General features: G+C 35.2%; 2 protein-coding genes and 1 pseudogene across 5 annotated transcripts; all 3 read left to right on the top strand.

The window, feature by feature from the left end:
• Positions 1 to 2,607: 2,607 nt before the first annotated feature.
• LOC104776653 (basic endochitinase B) lies at positions 2,608 to 4,060 on the top strand. The gene is made up of 2 exons (XM_010500757.3): positions 2,608 to 3,163; positions 3,376 to 4,060. The coding sequence occupies exons 1-2, from the start codon at positions 2,743 to 2,745 to the stop codon at positions 3,921 to 3,923; spliced, it is 969 nt and encodes a 322-aa protein (XP_010499059.1). The 5' UTR covers positions 2,608 to 2,742; the 3' UTR covers positions 3,924 to 4,060.
• A 6,317-nt stretch (positions 4,061 to 10,377) lies between these two features.
• On the top strand, positions 10,378 to 17,766 carry LOC104776644 (basic endochitinase B-like). Of its 3 annotated transcripts, none has more exons than XR_015587510.1 (5): positions 10,378 to 10,630; positions 10,825 to 11,181; positions 11,411 to 11,993; positions 13,595 to 14,603; positions 17,446 to 17,766. XR_015587510.1 is itself a non-coding variant. In XM_087496871.1 (3 exons), the coding sequence occupies exons 1-2, from the start codon at positions 10,417 to 10,419 to the stop codon at positions 11,169 to 11,171; spliced, it is 561 nt and encodes a 186-aa protein (XP_087352997.1). In that variant the 5' UTR covers positions 10,378 to 10,416; the 3' UTR covers positions 11,172 to 11,181; positions 11,411 to 12,220. The 3 variants fall into 3 exon arrangements, 1 of the variants encoding a protein (XP_087352997.1); XR_015587511.1 differs by having other exon boundaries at positions 13,595 to 14,608; XM_087496871.1 differs by lacking the exons at positions 13,595 to 14,603; positions 17,446 to 17,766 and having other exon boundaries at positions 11,411 to 12,220.
• Positions 11,548 to 12,220, top strand: LOC147949544 (basic endochitinase B pseudogene; annotated as a pseudogene). The gene has a single exon (XR_015587501.1). The product of XR_015587501.1 is annotated as a basic endochitinase B pseudogene (transcript).
• Positions 17,767 to 18,535: the final 769 nt, after the last annotated feature.

The raw sequence follows: 18,535 nt of genomic DNA, 5'->3' as shown, positions 1-18,535 counted from the left end.
GAGTGTTTGTATCCTCTGGACAATTATCTCTCTAATGCACGTTTCTCGGCTTCTCATTGTGCTTATATTCATGCCATCACCAGTGCAACGATTCCCAAGACGTATGTGCAAGCGGTGCTTGATGAAAATTTTCGCCAAGCTATGCGAGTTGAGATTGATGCTTGTGAAGAAACTCAGACATGGACGGTTGATGATCTACCGCATGGCAAGAAAGCTATCGGTTGTAAGTGGGTCTTCACTATCAAATACAAATCTGATGGAACCATAGAGCGCTATAAGGCTCGTTTAGTGGTGCTTGGTAACAAACATATTGAAGGTGAGGACTTTGATAGAATGTTTGCACCAGTGGCTAAGATGACCACCGTGCGTATGGTTCTTGAAGTGTCTGCTGCTCAGAATTGGGAGGTTCATCAGATGGATGTTCATAATGCTTTTCTCCATGGTGATTTACATGAGGAAGTGTATATGAAATTACCTCCTGGATTTCAATCGAGCAAGCCGTATCAGGCCTGTCTTCTTCACAAATCTCTATGTGGTCTTCGACAGTCTCCACGGTGTTGGTATGAAAAACTTGCTACAGCTCTTTGTGAGTATGGTTTTACTCAGTGCACCACTAACTACTCGTTGTTTACCTTACATCGGAACAACACTCAGCTTACCGTTCTGGTGTATGTAGATGATCTTGTCATTACTGGCAGTTCACCGGCATTAATACAGACTTGTAAAGACTATCTCAGCTCCAGCTTTCGGATGAAAGATCTAGGGATCTGCAAGTATTTTTTGGGGATTGAGGTCACCCGGAGTCCGTCTGGTATATATTTGTGCCAGCGCAAGTATGCTCTGGATATCATATCCGAAGCTGGTCTCCTCGGATCTCGGCCAGTGGCATTTCCTCTTGATCAGAATCACAAGCTGAGTGTCTCCACAACTGCGGATTTCCCTGAGCCTGCTCGTTATCGACGGTTAGTCGGTCGTCTGGTGTATCTCGCTGTTACTCGACCTGACATATCTTATGCTATACATATCTTAACTCGATTCATGAAACAACCTAAGCTTGATCATTGGGATGCTGCGTTGAGGGTGGTTCGTTTTCTTAAAGGTAATCCTGGTCAAGGGATTTTATTACGGGCTGATGTGCCGTTGACCTTGACTGCGTGGTGTGATTCGGACTGGAACCGATGTCCTGCATCTCGGAGGTCGGTCTCGGGGTATTTTATTCAACTTGGACAATCCCCTGTTTCGTGGAAGACAAAGAAGCAGAAAACTGTCTCCCTCTCTTCCGCGGAGGCGGAATATCGGACTATGCAATATACTGTTCATGAGGTCATGTAAATCAAGGCTCTTCTTCTTAGTCTCGGAATTAATCATTTGGCACTTGTTGACTTGTATTGTGATAGTGAGGCTGCGATCCATCTAGCTGCCAACCCGGTTTTCCATGAACGTACGAAACATGTGGAGAATGATGGTCATTTTGTTCGAGATGCTGTGAAACGTGGGATTGTTGTTACACGTTATGTCTCTACATCCGTTCAGTTGGCTGACATTATGACCAAGGCTCTTGGCGAGGCTGAGTTTGTAGAATTCATGTGCAAACTGGGCATTTATGACCTCCATACTCCATCTTGAAGGGGATGTTAGAGTTATATGTATATATCAATGTATAGGTATATTAGTCATTCTATTGTCTATGCAATTAGGTATATTATCTTGTATAAATACTCAACCTCTTGGCTAATGATAAATCAACATAAACACTTTTCATATGCTGCTAAAGATTTCTGACAGTCAATGACATGTACTTTTGATTAAACATTAAAATAAGAAATGGAGAGAAAAAGTCATCATGAGTAGTTGGAAATTTTCAATGCCATGAACAAATAGTTTTGAGTCATTATTAATGCTATACATTACCTTATTATTCATTCTCGAAGTCTCGATTTATTTTTGACAAAAAGTTGATCATGAACCAGCCGCCTCGTATATTCATAATTGAAGTTGAATTTTGTTTTGCCAACATTCATAGTTAAAGATTTGGACACGTCTATTTCCATGTCTCCACGTTATATTATACATCTTCTTGACTATTCTTGCAACTCCTGTGACCTGTCTTAGGAAAAGTCAAGCATCGTGTATATACATCAAAATAATTGATAGAGAATATGTTTGTGTGTGATTAAATTAGTGCACACTTACATCACCGTTTAATTAGTCCGCAACTCGAGCAACGTATTTTCAGACGACCACCCAAACTTGCAATATGTCCATTCATCACGCCGATAATGACTATAGTAAGATATGTATTAATTTACAAAGTGTTTTATGTTGATTATACTCACCAGTCACCACTTATATACAGAATTAAAACTCATAAAAAAAAAAAAAAGAGTAGTGTACTTTGTTATGCTTACGGTCTTCTAACACTGGTGTTCTTCTACCAAATTTAGCATAGTTTTTCATACGTAGTATAACTTGTGGATAATCATGGATAATTCCCAAAAAAAAATCAACATCTAACCTAACAACATTGACGGAAAAGAAATATTATTTTTTTAAACAAACCTACCAAATACTGTTTCTTGCCCATAGCAATACTCCACAAACATATCAAAACTATAAACTATCAGAAAACTTGACGTGATTTAACACACATATTAATTAAATATTGGATACTAGCTACTATATATATACCCTTCATCTTCATGCATACAAAAAAAAAAAGAAAACCATAAAACTTCGAGGAAAATGAAGACTAATCTTTTCCTCCTTCCCCTCTTCTCACTTCTTTTATCACTTTCGTCAGCCGAACAATGTGGTCGTCAAGCCGGAGGAGCACTCTGTCCCAACGGTCTATGCTGCAGTGAGTTCGGATGGTGCGGTAACACCGAACCATACTGTAAGCAGCCTGGCTGCCAAAGCCAGTGCACTCCCGGCGGTACTCCTCCTGGTCCCACCGGAGATCTTTCGGGCATCATTTCAAGATCTCAGTTCGAAGATATGCTTAAGCATAGGAACGACGCTGCTTGTCTTGCTAAAGGTTTCTACACTTACGACGCCTTTATTAACGCTGCAAAGTCCTTTCCTGGCTTCGGTACCACCGGAGACATAGCCGCAAGGAAGAAGGAGGTCGCCGCCTTCTTCGGCCAGACTTCCCACGAAACCACAGGTACGTAACTGACAAACAATTAGATTCATCTAGAAAAGATCTACACAACTTTTTTTCTTTTTCATAGAGATAAAATATCTACGCACAATACATAATTAAACGCAAATACACAAGAAACTATAATTAGGAATATTCCAATTTCCAAATTGCATAATTAAATAATGTAAAGTTGTGACCATGTTTATTGATGAAACGGATTGTTACATGTGTAGGTGGGTGGCCAACAGCACCGGACGGACCATATTCATGGGGCTACTGTTTCAAGCAAGAACGTGATCCTTCTTCAAACTACTGTGAACCAAGTGCCGCGTGGCCATGCGCACGAGATAAACGATACTACGGACGAGGACCGATGCAGCTGACGTGGAACTACAACTACGGTCAATGCGGAAGAGCCATAGGAGTTGACTTACTCAACAACCCTGACCTCGTAGCCAACGACGCAGTGATCGCTTTCAAAGCAGCGATTTGGTTCTGGATGACTGCTCAGCCTCCCAAACCGTCGTGCCACGCTGTTATCGTCGGCCAATGGCAGCCGTCAGACGCTGACCGTGCCGCCGGGAGACTACCAGGTTACGGAGTGATAACGAACATCATTAACGGTGGATTGGAGTGCGGACGTGGTCAAGACGGGAGAGTAGCGGATCGTATAGGGTTTTATCAGAGGTATTGTAACATATTTGGGGTAAATCCTGGAGGTAACCTTGATTGTTACAACCAAAGGTCCTTTGTTAACGGCCTCCTCAACGCTGCTATTTAATAAGGAGTATATATTATATTATGCATCTTTAATTACCGTGATTGAATAATGCTGATATCAAAAAAATAATATATATGCAGCTTTGTATCAAAACAATTATAGAAGACAAATAAAACACTGTCCAAGAAGTTATTCCCTTTGATGTTTAAGATTTTTTTTTTTTCAAGATTGTATGCTACATTTTTTTTAATAGGATGCTACATTTAATTTAATTTGATGTTTTAGGATTTTTAATATTCTGCAGTACTTTCTCTTATTTCTTGTTTTTTCTAATTAAATAAATATTATGTTTTCAATGCAAAAGAAAGATAAAAAAAATATAATTAATTTGATAATTAAACTTTGTGCTTAAAAATAAAAAATATTATTATATAAACCTTGATGACAAAATTACTCATTAACAAGATCGTGACACGTGTCAAATATATTGATTAGATGTTGACACGTGTCAAATATATTGATTAGATGTCGACACATGTCTAATTCTATTTGGATTTCCAATTTTTTTTTGTGGATGTTAACTGATTTTTTTACTGATTGTTTATTGTTAAATTTAAATTACTAATCAATATACATATTATCTCATATGATGCTCATATTATTTTTTTTATTAAAATTTTAACTCTAATACATGAAGAAGTGAATTACGGTTTTACGATGAAATAGATAGTTAAATATGATTACTAAATTGAATGTCTAACGATGAAATTTATTTTAGATTAAAAAATTTCAAATATTAATATGTATCATTTTTTTTAAATTGATTCAAGGATATTATTCATATTTTTTATGTTTGATTTTATAATTTGAACACATGTATTTTTATAATGCATATGTTAAAACATAAGATATTACGAAATAGATTATAATTTAGGGTTTGTTTTTGTTTTGATACGTTTTTCAAACTTAATTGGAAAAGTAGTACATACACTATTCAAAATTTGAAAAATAATCAATGGGACCCATTTGTGAGATACACAACTTGTGAGATAGAAATATGAGGGGAAAATGGTTAATTACAAACGGGTAGTCGTTTTTTTGCATTAAAGAAAGCCACAAAAAAAATAAAAAAAAATTTATTATTTCTTTTGCTTTTGCATTTACACACCCTCCTATCTTGTTATATTCAAATATTTTGTAACATAATTTTTTTCTTAAAGTTTTTTCAGACACAAAAATATTTATGTTTTTTTTTCTACATTTAGACATCCATTTTGTTTGATGATTATATTTGATAATGTTCAATATTTTTTACAAATTTTGTATTCGTACATCTTATTTAATTGTACAGATGTTTGTACATATTATTAAGTGTACAAATGTCTGTACACATTATCAAGTGTATAGATGTAATTTGTTTAATATGCACATTTAATAATATGTATAGACATGTGTACACTTAATAAGGTGTAAAAACATATGTACACTTAAAATAGTATACGGATAATATAATATATTTAAAAATATTAAACAAAATTCATATCAAATTGTGAAGAACAAAAATATTTTTTTGTATCTAAGAAGTTTTTTAAAAAGAAAATTATATTAACAGTTATTTGAAAAAAAAAAAAAAAAAAGAGAAAAGATGAGTAATGACATGAGATGTAATTAATTAGGGTCTTGAATGGCAATAAAGGGTGTAGAAATAGTTGAATAGTAGTCAACGTTGTTTCTTCCAATTGTAAATAGTATATGTACTAGTTTTACAATTATGTTTGAAAAATGTACAAAAACATCATATAGCTCTATAATTTATAGTAATGAATCTTCACTAATTTGATGGTAATGTCTCTATATCTTTTTATATATTTTTATTTTATACCTTTCACTTATTTAAATTTGATTATGAAATGAGTTAAAATGAGTACTTATGAGATAACAACATAACAAATATATCTTAAATATGTTGATTCAGTTTTATTGCGAATTATATTTTGTTAATTTTTATTTGTATTTTTAATTCTTACTAAGATATAGACTTGATATGATTTATTAATTGTGTTTGATATAAAATATTTAATTCTATGCATTAAGATGAAATGTATAATTAAACTTAAAATCTGGTTAGTACGATGTTATAGATATTTAAATGGTATTCTATGTCCTATAAGAGTTTTTGGATAAAAACACAAAGATTAATAAACAATAAATATTATGTCGTTTATAAAACTTCAAACAATAAGAAAATATACGGAAAAACGATATATTTCTCCAAGAGAATATCATATCAAGCCAGATAGAGCTCAATCTATTACCACGTACTATATATCTCCGAGAAAATATTTCTCAATCTATATCTCTGAGACTCCATAGTTCAAGATCTATATCTCTTTTGAAACATAGTTTTCACCTAATTACCCACAAACATCGGTTTGCTCGGTTCACTATTTACTGAACCAACTAAATAAATAATAAAACAAATATAACCTAATTTAAACCGAATTAAATTAATTAAAACAAATTAAAAGAAAAAAAGAACATAATGATTTTCTTCTGTTGATTAAAGATTGAGCTCTATCTAGCTTAATGTGATACTTTTTGAGAGAAAATATATTTTCTCGAAAAATATATTGCATAGTTCAAATAGTCATAAATTGTTATATTAATAAAAATTGTATATAGAAACTTGAGAAAATATTATAAAATAATGTAAAAAAAACCTTCAAACTCTTATATAATAGAACTGAGAAAATATTAAAATGAAATATGAAAAGTTTCTATTCAATATTAAAATGTTACAAAATAAAATCTAAAAACATGTCTATTATTGTCAATAGTTTTTAATAATGCGGCCTTATCTAGTAGAACATAAAGAGTGTAATAAAGTAATAATTGTATGAAATTTCCCGTGGGCCTCTTAAGTGGGCTTTAGATGTTGCATAGACAAATGTGCAAAGATAATTATACTTTTATTGGCATAAACCATAATATCATAAGTTGTAAAATAAATATTTGCAGCAAACTAGATATTATTATTTAGCCAGTTGTCCCTGTCAGCACGTTTTATGTATGTTTAAATAATTTTGGCAGTTCCTTATATTTCCAAAGGGACCAATTTTGTTGCAACTCTCGAGTATCTCTAGATAAATCAAGCTCCTATATACACATTTAAATCAAGCTCATCCATGCACAGTCAATTTTTTTAGTCGAAAGCTTTCGATTAATGTATTTCCACTCGAGACCTCCCAAATTTCCACAACATGTATTAAATTTGGATTTTGTTGTGGATTTCCAATTTAAAATCAGTTAGCAATAACTGAAAAACCTTAACCCTTTATATATTAAAGAGCGTGACCATCAGAAGCGTGGGTATATGTAAGATTAATATCCACGGAGTGGCCCATCAATCAACCTGCTCTGATACTATATTAAATTTGGGCTTTACTGTGGGCTTCCAACTCAAAACCTATTGGCAATAAGTAGAGAGATCCTAACTCTTTATATATTACTTAAATCTTTTTACATCTTGCCAATGTGAGATATTTTACACTAACAACATGATGTTTTTCAATTCCCTTGTTAATCATTTGAGATATATCTTATAGAAATAATATATCGTGATTAAGTACTAACTTTTGTTGATGAAAAGCAAAACAAATTCCACGACTTGATGTTTGCCAATTGCCTTGCTTATCTCGATCGTTTCCCCCTTCCTTCTCAAATGCATATCCTTCACACCTATCAGATCAAAGTATTGTATTCCTACAAAACATGCACGTACTAATCATAGAATTACCAACGAATATATAACAGATATATTCTATCCGAGCAGATGATCAACATCTACACGACGACAATCCACTACAAGAAAACATGGTATTGCCGACTCCAAGTTGAGACCTAAAACACAGTCGCTAAATTTAGCGACTGAATTGCTATTGTTTTGCTACTCAATGGCTACTAAAATAAAACAGTCGCCAAACATTGCGACTAAACAGCTACTCTTTAGCGACTGTTTTATTTAATTTGGGCTTTAAACCAAATTTGGGTCGTAACAAAACGGCTCAAACCCAAATAGTTTCTCTTCTTCCCCAAGAAAACCCTAATCCCTCAAATCTCTTCTTAATCGTTTCTCTTCTTCTTTCGTTTATTCCTCTAAACCTTAATCCCTCACATCCCCAACTCAATTAAGAAACGCCATAGTCCCTCCTTGTATCTCTCAATTGCTCTCAATCGTACTACTTCCTCCATACCTAGATCCAAAACCCTATTCCTCATCATTCCCCTCGTCGCCTTCTCTCTACTATGCCTTCAAGCTATAACGCTGCTGTTTCTATTGCCGTTGATGTCTCCTTTTATCTCACATGATTCCAGTTTTGGGTTACTAACAGAGATGGGCTTGTGATTCTTTCTAAAATGCAAAGAGTTCAGGTTAAAGTTTCAAACTTTCTTCTAGCTTCACTTTACATATTTCATGTTCAACTATCTCAAGATGTCTCTAAGTTTAGGTTTGGTTCTCGGCTGAGCTCAAAGTGTTTCTTGCTAGATGTGTTTTTTAAAGCTAATGAAGTTTTTCAAAGGTTTTATTTTTAGTTGGCTAGATGACTCTCATTTTCTTTATTCACCTATTGTTTCTTGTGCTTCTCTCTACGCTGCTAGATTTTTTTGGTTTGGCCAGAATCTCAAGTTTTGAATTAAGACTTGAGTGTTGGTCTGCAAAGAAGGGAAGCAAGAGAATCATCATTGTTGTGTCGTTCCCTAATTTCTATTTCAGAATTAATAAAATCTGCTTGAAATTGGAGAACTATAACAAAAGAATTTTACTTCTTGGTTTGCAGGTGTAGTCGACAACAGGTTAGTCCATATATCCAATACCGTTGATATCTTGCAGGCGTTCTTTACTGAGCTGGATCATGAGGAAGAAGAAAAATTGTCAAGGACTGGTTAATTATTCGTCTTTACACATAAATGAACAAATGTTCTAGAGATAGAAGAAGTAAAGAACATTTGATTCATGTTTTAACCTCTGATGTTTGCAGGAACGAAGGTAAATTGTTGTAAGAAGTGAAAGTGGTTATCTCGGTTCAAGAAGTTTGTATATGTTCTCGATGAACACTTACAGGACATGCTCGAAAATGAGTTTTATGTTGGTGCTTACAAGGTATATTCACTTGGCTTTTAATGTTTTGGTATTATAAAGGGTTGAATATTTATTTTTCAATAACTCTTGTGTTTTTCTGTTATGGACTATTCAACATGACTTGAGCTATTCAATAACTCTTTTGTTTTTTTAGTGCTAACAAAACTCATATTTCTTGTAGTGGTGGGTCTCATGTTATATCATTGTTTGCAGTAAAGTTCAGCATCAAGTCCTTTAGGATTCTGGAGCTTGTTATTGAAGTTCCAGAGACAGCAACTATAGGCTTACTGAAGGTGTGTGATTAATTTGTCTTTTCCTGTCCGTCTCTTTAGATGTTTCGGTTCTGATGTATGCAATGATCAATGTTATTTCATAACATTAGTCATGATACTTAATACTTTTGGTTTTAGAGGACGGTGAAAGAGGCTGTTACTACTTTACTCGGTGGTGGAATATGTATGGGGTGTTAGTCCAAGGGAAGAAGGTTAGAGATGACGGCAGTTGTACCTCTTTGCTCTGAAACTCATGTTGTTTCTATGCCAATCCGATTCCACTTCCTGTACTTCTTTGCTCTAAAACTCATAAAAACTTTTGTAATGATTGTTTGGATTTTTTCTAGAACTTATTATGTTGGATGTATGTTGAAACTTATGTCTTTGTTTAATTTCATGTTTGTTATGTTTTAGTTATAGTTTCCATAATCAGTTTTGGTATTATAAAATCAAATAATTCATTTTTACCAGAATTTTTTTAAAAACATGATAATTAAACAGTCGTAAAACAGTCACCAAAACATACACAAAACAGTAACCAAAACAGTCGCAAATGAGTAACCAGATCGACTGCTAAAGCGTTGCAATTCAGTCGCTAAATTTAGCGACTGTTTGGCGAGAGAAGAACGACCACAATTATCAGTCGCCAATTAGTAGCTTCGTTTTGACTGTTTAGCGACTGATTATTTTAGCGATGCACTGTTTACCGACTACGCATGTCAGTCGCCAATCAGTTGTTACCAAATAGTTTGAGACTGTATAGTAACTGTTTTTGTAGTCGGCGATTCCATGTTTTCTTGTAGTGATGGTGGGTGGGGGAATAATTATCTTACAACAAAACAACAAGTCAACAAACATACTAAAACTGTTTGGTCCCCAAAGCAAATACTCCCCATACATATTATCTAGCAATGAAATTTTTGTTTAAAAATATGTGACTATAATTATCTTAAAACAAAGCAACAAACCTACTAACGTTGTTTGGTCCCCATAGCAAATTAATATACTCCACACATATCATCTAGCAATGGAAAAATTATAAAATTATGCGATTTAACACTCATGCGTTGCATCTTGTAAACTACTATATATACACCCCTTCTATGCCTACAAAAATGAAAACCATAAAACTAAGAGCAAAATGAAGACTTATCTTATGATCTTCCTCATCTTCTCACTTCTCTTATCATTATCCTCGGCCAAGCTATGTGGTAAGGAGGCCGACGGAGCGCTCTGCCCCGACGATATGTGCTGCAGCCAGTACGGATATTGTGGTACCACCGACAATTATTGTAAGAAGCCTGGCTGCCAAAGCAATTGCTGGCCTCACCCTACTCCTCCTCCTGTACCCGAAGGTAAGTATGTAGTTATATATATCTTATAAACATAGATAAATTATATATTGTATGCCTACAAAACACGTACTTAAATTATTACCTGCTTCAAAACTTTGCCTAAAAAATGAAATCCATATAATTTTGAGTAAAATATATGAAAATCTATAAATTTTTCTACCTCATCTTCTCACTTCTCTTGTCATTTTCCTTAGCCAAACAATGTGGTAAGGACGCCGACGGAGCGCTCTGCCCCAACGATATGTGCTGCAGCCAGTACGGATATTGCGGTACCACCGAAGATTACTGTAAGCGGCCTGGCTGCCAAAGCAATTGCTGGCCTCCTCCTGGACCCAGCAGCGGCGATCTTTCGGACATCATTACAAAATCTCTGTTCGAAAATATGCTTTTGCATAGGAACCATTTTCTATGCCCTGCTAGAGGTTTCTACACTTACGACGCCTTTATCACTGCTGCAAAGTCCTTCCCTGAATTTGGCACCACCGGAGACACAGACGCAAGGAAGAAGGAGATCGCAGCCTTCTTCGGGCAGACTTCCTAAGAAACCACAGGTAATAATTAATCACCAATATCGACTTTCGATTGTTTGAAACGCAGTTTATACGTTTGAGTTTGCATGAAATTTTTTTATTTTTTTTATTAAATGTCTTAAAAGAAACCATATAAACTCAAACGTACGTATGACTATATTAATTTTAGAGTTGTGACAATATATATAAATAAAAAAATTGTTGCCAAACATAATATATTGATAAAATGGACGGTTATACGCGTACGTAGGTAGAGCACCGGACGGACCATATTCATGGGGATACTGCTACAAGGAACAAGTGAATCCTAATTCAGACTACTGTGACGCGAAACAGAATGTCACGTGGCCATGCGCACCTGGCGAAAGCTACTACGGAAGAGGACCGATGCAGCTGTTGGGGAACTCCAATTACGGTCCATGCGGGAAAGACATAGGAGTTGACTTACTCAACAACCCAAACATCGTGGTTAATGACACAGTGATCGCTTTCAAAACCGCGATTTGGTTCTGGATGACTGCTCAGCCTCCCAAACCGTCGTGCCACGCCGTGATCACCGGTCAGTGGAACCCTTCTAGAGCCGACTATGACGCGAATAGATCTCCGGGTTACGGAGTGATTACAAATATTATTAACGGCGGACATGAGTGTGTAATTGGCAGAAACCCGATCGTCAAGGATCGTATCCAGTATTATGAGAGGTACTGTGACATGTTGAGGATTGATCCTGGACTAAACCTCGATTGCTACAACCAACAGCCCTTTGTTAAGGACACCCTCGATGCTGCTTTTTAAGGAGGAGAGAGGATCATTATGCAGCTTGTATCCAAACAGTAAGCGAATATCAAACTAAATAAAGACTCTTCTATATAAAGTTAGCCATGTATCCAAGGGAATATCAAACTTAAAAAAATCTCTTTTATATAAAGTTAGCTTTATATACAAGGAAATATCAATCTAAATAAAACTTTTTTTTTCTTGCTTTAAAAAAAAAAAATATTTGAGATTTTGTTGTATGAGAGTTGGAATGGAATTTGGTAGATGAGATATTAAAAACAAAGAATAGGAAAGAAGAACAAGAACCCTAAAATAAGTAAATGAACATTTTGAACACAATTTTATCTTTAATTTTTTAGTATAATCTATTTTCTATCAAAAATTTTCTACAAACTGAATATCATATTAAAACAAAACTTATAACTCAATCACATATTTAAAACCCATCCTATGGTGTCGGCACAACACTGACGACATATAATCTAAGATACCATTATTTGTTTTTTTGTCAGTTATCAGCACGTTTTACGTATGTTTCATCAGTTTTGGCATTAACTCACATTTCCAAAGGGGAGCAATTTCTTGCAACTCTCGTGACTTATCTTTCGATAAAGCAAGCTGATGAAACATACGTAAATATATAGCCCTGGGATTTTAAACTGAACCGAAATAACCGAACCGATATTTTTGGTGTTCGGTTCGGTTTCGGTTATGGCGGCTGAACCGATCGGTATAATTTTTTTTGTTCAAAAAAACCGAAACATTTCGGTTATTTTGGTTCGGTTTTCGGTTAACCGATTTTTTTTTTTTTAAATTTATTTTTTGTAATTTTTTAGGAAAAAACTAATAAAACCGAAATTTACCCTAAAATAACCGAATTTACCATAAAATAACCGAAATAACCGAAACCGAAAAAACGAAATATTTGAAATAAAACCGAAAAATCCGAAATTATCTCTAAATAACCGAAAAATCCGATTTTTCATATTTTTAATCAAATTTCGGTTAATTTCGGTTTTGAAATTTTAAAACCGAATTAACCGAGAAACCGAAATAACCGAACCGAAATATATTTCAGTTCAATTTGGTAAAATTTTCAAAACTCAAAAAAACTGAAAAACCGAAATAACTAAATCGAATTCACCGAAATAACCGAAGTCCCATGCCTACAAAATATATAAAAAAAAATTTGCGAAAAGAATAAACTCTATGCACGTTAATGTTGTTACGATTTTGTTACCTGTGGGTGGGCCTTTAAATGGGCTCCAGTAGATGAGAATTGCACAGACAAAAGTGTATTGATATACTTCGAATACAAGGAAAGGTGTTTGACAATTTCTGTGCCGACACGTTTCGTATAACGTGCCGCTATCTCCACATCATTTTCGAGTGTAAAAGCTAGGCGGTACATGGGTTTTTCTGTTAGAGCAAGTCTACTGGGAGTTCTCATATGAATTCTCATGCCCAAAAATAATTCTAAAACCCAAAAAAAATGATAAAAAGAGTGAATCGTCTTCTCAGGAGGTATTCTGAGAATCGGTTGAAAACCGATACATAGTTTGATTATTATTGACTATGAAGTAAAATATAAAAAAGAATTTTTTTTTCTCATTTCTCTTTTTTTCCTCGTGTTCTTCTCTCTCATCGATAAACAAAGAGAAAGTTATGACGATTCGCCGTTTTGCCGTAAAAATCACCCGATTCACCTTGAATCATTGGATTTTCCGGCTTAAACACGAAAGATTAACACATATGAGAGAGATCTGTCGAGGATTCGGATTCCAATCGAGATTCCCCTCGATGTGACGATTCGTTGCTGAAGGTCTTTTATCTCCCACGGCGATAACGATGGCAGAAGGTTCCCGTGATGGGATTAAGGGGACGGCGAGGTCAACCGGATGTATCAAACACACAGAAGGTTCGTTTGATTTTACCAATTAGGGTTTGTAAGATTAAAGTTTGTTTGGAGAATTTTAATCTAGTGTTAGTATGTGTCTGGGCTTACAATTCTGATCGATTGTGATTGGTTTTATAATTCCGATTGTGTTGATTTCACTGGCTAGGCTAAATCTGAGATATTTGCTGAAGGTTGGACTTTAACTTTGGGTTTATTTATGCGGTTCCTTCTCTGCTGGTTTAACCAATTTAGTGAGGAACTATATGTTGTTGTCTCATGTCTCATTATAAGTCACTTGTTGTATGGTTTGTTAGTGTTAAGGTTAGATTAGAATTAAGTGGTTTTATGGTCTGTTTTGTTAAGGTCTCATGAACTGTATGTTGTTGTTTGTTGTCTCAAAATTAGTCACTTGTTGTATGGTTTGTTAGTGTTAAGGTTTGGTTTGAATTAAGTTGTTTTATGTTTTGTTTTGTTAAGGTCTCATGAACCGTATGTTGATGTTTGTTATGTTGTTGTTTGTGGTCTCAAAATTAGTCACTTGTTGTATGGTTTATTAGTTTTAAGGTTTGATTAGAATTAAGTTGTTTTATGTTCTGTTTTGTTAAGGTCTCATGTTTGTTGTCTGACTATTTACTAACTGGTTTTATGTGGTTTTGTGCGAGTGTATAAATGGAGTCGTACCAACTTTTATCCACAGAGAGAAGTGTACCAAACGTATTGGGTCTAGAGAGGTTTGTATGGGCAGAGGTGTAGCACATCTACAATCCTGGTAAGGTCTGTTTTTTTTTTGTTTTAATTCCCATAACAATATGTAGTATTTGGCTGTTTGATTTTTATAAAAGAGAAACATAAATTTACTCAATGATTGTTTTACAAATAAATCTTGACATTAATAATTGTTCAGTCCATGATAGCAATTTTAAAACTTTTGACTTTTACCATCTGATAAGATTTGATGTTCTAAAAGCTGAAATGGCCGCAGCATTTTGAGTTGTCTAGTCTAGGGAATATACTGAAAAGTGTATATCTCTTTTTAGGACACTCATTACAAATTTGAAAACTTTTAAACTTTAAAAACTTTCTCTCATTAACCGATCAAAACAATCAAGCATATCTTTAACTCTCTTTAACCTCTATATAACCCATGTCCTTAACTACAACAGTTAAACCAACCTTTCCAATTTGTAACAACTCATTATCTCTCTTTAATCAAACTTTTAAACATATCTCTCTTTTGTAACCCTAATCCATGGATCGTAGCAACCCTTACAGTTTTCATACTCCTCACTTTGTAGATTTGTTGAACTCTCAACAGAACTCAAACATTTCTGAAACCTCTCATATTCCAAATTCCACAGAAACTTCTCAGCCTATTCAGTTTACCACATCTTTCCCCTCTGAGCCTTTCCAATTTCTTTCGCAACCAGTTCACTTTAGCTCTTCCACTGTCCCTTCCGAGTGTAATTTAGATGAGAATGAAGACGAGGGAGGTAGAGGGAGTAGAAAAAGGTGGACTAAAGAGGAGGATAATCGGCTCATAGGCGCTTGGTGATACACAGAGTTTTAAACCCTATTTTCCTACTGCAAGTGCACAGCAAAGAAGTAGTACTTAGGGGTCGAATCCCACGAAGACCAAGTTTTACTCTATGGTTCTATTGGTTCAATTTCAAGCTAAGACAATTCAAAGTTGGGTTTGTTTGGTAACAGTAACGCGATTAAAACGGTATAAAAAGACAATAAGCAAAACACTAGATCAGGGGTAATTCTCGGGAATTTCAGAGATAACAACTAAACAACTCTTCAGGGCATATATTAAGTACCAGTCTAGAACTCAAACATAAATATAAACTGATCCACTGTTGTAGTATCAATAACTCTATCTGATCGATTCTGTGCGGAAACGCGGAGCACATGCTCAGACATCCGGAGCACATGCTCGGCGGTCCATAAACCCTAAACTGTCGTTTGAGCCCAGAATCGCAGACAAGCATTAAAGAACAGGAATGATAAGTTCACAAATCACCTACACATCAACTTTCGCAGGTCTAGGATAATTTGCCCACTAATGTCTTTTCTAGCAACCTATTACACTTTTGATGAATAGATAAACCTAGAATCATAGATTGGGTGATCAAATCAACCTAAGCATTAAGACTAACAATAGTGAAGACAATCGATTATATAAAGCCCTATTTGTGTTCTGTTGCTAACCCATGAAACCCCTTTTGAAACCCCTAATCTAGCAAAGAAAACTACTCAGACATAGAGAAACGAATCATAGCAAAAGATGAGAAATTCAATGACATCAAAATAAAAAGGGTTCAGAATATGCTTCACAAGGTAGCCGCTCTTCTCCCTCTCACAAAAACGTCGCTCAAAAACCAAAATGAAAGAGTATATTCTCTCCCCTAAAAACTCTAGGTTAAATAGCATACAAGTAGAGAAAAATAAGGAAAGAATCCAAATTCAAATCTTCCTATTAAAAAGCGATCTCAGCCCTCTTTCTCTCACAAAGGATCGCCTAAAATAAGGGGAATTAGGCAGGGAATCGGCGCCTAGATGCTTGCCACGTGTCGTCATGAAACCGTAGAGTTGGGAGCATGTGCTTGGAAATCGGGAGCATGTGCTCATGGGTCTAAAATCAGCTTTTCTGCTCCAATTCAACTCTTTTCTGCTCTGATTGCTCCTGCTGTTCCAATCCTTGCTTTTAGCTTCCTAGCCTCGTATTATAACCTGAAAAGGACTCAAACAACTACAAAACTATCAAATAAACGGGGTCAAAGTGAGTCAAAACCGTAACATATCACTTGGTTGAACACAAGCAAAGATCCGGTTGTGAGTAATGAACAGCGGTTGGGTTTCTTCTGGAAGAGGGTGTCAGATTATTTCCAAGCAAGTGATGGAGCATCCAGGACCAATAGTACAGGGCTTGTTCAGTGTAAGACTCGGTGGAATAAGATAAACCACCAAGTCAATAAGTTTGTGGGCTGTTACACACAAGCGATTGCAAGAAGGAAGAGTGGAGAATCAGAAGATGATGTGTTGAAGGTGGCATATGAGATGTACATGAATGACATGAACAAACCGTTTATGCTAGCACATTGTTGGAGGGAACTCAAGAATGATCAGAAATGGAACTCGGAGGGTGGAACCTCTAAGAAGACTAAGTTTGATTCAGAAGGAGTTTACTCATCCAACTCAACAAACGATGGCATTGAGGAGAGGCCTCCAGGTGTTAAGGCGTCCAAGAAGAAAGGTAAGAAGGCGGCAGTGAGTAATGATGGTGAGGATGTTGGGGTGGCTAAACTAGATAGGATTATTGCCATGAAGGAAAAGGAACAACAGGCTAAAGATATGCATATGCCATAATGAGATTGCTTGAGAGTCTCCTAAACAACCCTAACCTTACACCAGCTCAAGTACAACTAAGAGACAAGCTAACTGACCAAATGTTGTCCCACACATAGTTTCTAAAAGTTACTCTTTAATACATGTTTTGTATTTGTTTGTTATGCATACATGTTTGGATGCGATTAGTGTTGGTTATGCATACATGATTGGATTTGTTTTGTTTTGGTCAGTTTCTAATTGGATCATTTATTATGTTTCAGGTTGTTGGGGTCAAGTTTACATGTGAAGCTCATTGTACGCTAGTGAAGTTTCAAGTTGTTGGGGTCAAGTTGACATGTGAAGGTGGACCTCTCGTAGCAGTATTTGGCTTTTGAGTATCCATGAAGGTGGCTCGAAATGTACTAGTATTTTGGATGTGTTGTTTGTACTCTCGTGAACCCGTGATGTTGTGTTGTTTGTACTCCCATGAACCCGTGATGATGTGTTGTTTGTACTCCCGTGAACTTGTGTTGTTTGTATTTTTAAGTTTTAGGTGTTTCTTCTTCTATATATTGAAGAGACATTGTACGCTTGCCTCACAACTAGTTTATGTTTCAGTTTCTATCTTTTTCAATACCAATGCACTCACATAGAAGATCCACCATTGCCAGTTTTCAGAAGAATCCATATTAATAGAGACCGGGAGGGGGGCCATATAAGGTTATAGAATGATTATTTTAGTGAGAACCCGACTTACAATCAAAGTATGTTTCGCCGTCGCTTTAGAATGTACAAACTGTTGTTCCTGCGCATTGTTAGTAGTATTGAAAATGGAGTTCCGTACTTTACACAAAGACGAGATGCAACTGGAAGGCTTGGTCTTTCAGTACTTCAAATTATGTAAAATATTGCTGTTTTCTTTTGTTTCATGTAATATAAATAATTAAAAACCTATTTTTGTTTTGATTATTTCATAATTTATTATAATGTGATAATTAATAAAAAATGGTTTAATAAATATTATTTTATTACTTAAGCAACCATCATAGAGAGGTTCTTTAGTGGAAGAGTAATTTAGTTTAAGTTGTTAATGGTTCTCTTGATTAGTTTAATATTGATAATAGGATTAGTTTAATTAAGAAAATCTTGATCCAAGTTTTTGAGTGGAGTTGGTCTTAAATTTTGGGTGGCTTAAACCACCGATTAAGGTCGAATCATCAAACCAATCTAAAAACTCAAATTGATACTCTTTTCTTACTAAGAACGCCAACTCCACTTGGCTCGAAGAGCTGATTCCATTCGGGATAGGCAAATCGCCGAGTGGTTACTACATATGGCATCCAATAAAATAATGAACTAAAATTAAAACAG

This window comes from Camelina sativa, chromosome 1, assembly GCF_030686135.1.
Source record: "Camelina sativa cultivar CO46 ecotype springtype chromosome 1, ASM3068613v1".
In the NCBI taxonomy this organism is placed as follows: Eukaryota; Viridiplantae; Streptophyta; class Magnoliopsida; order Brassicales; family Brassicaceae; genus Camelina; species Camelina sativa.
Note: the sequence above shows the minus strand (reverse complement) of the source record. Positions and strands in the feature narration are given on the sequence as shown.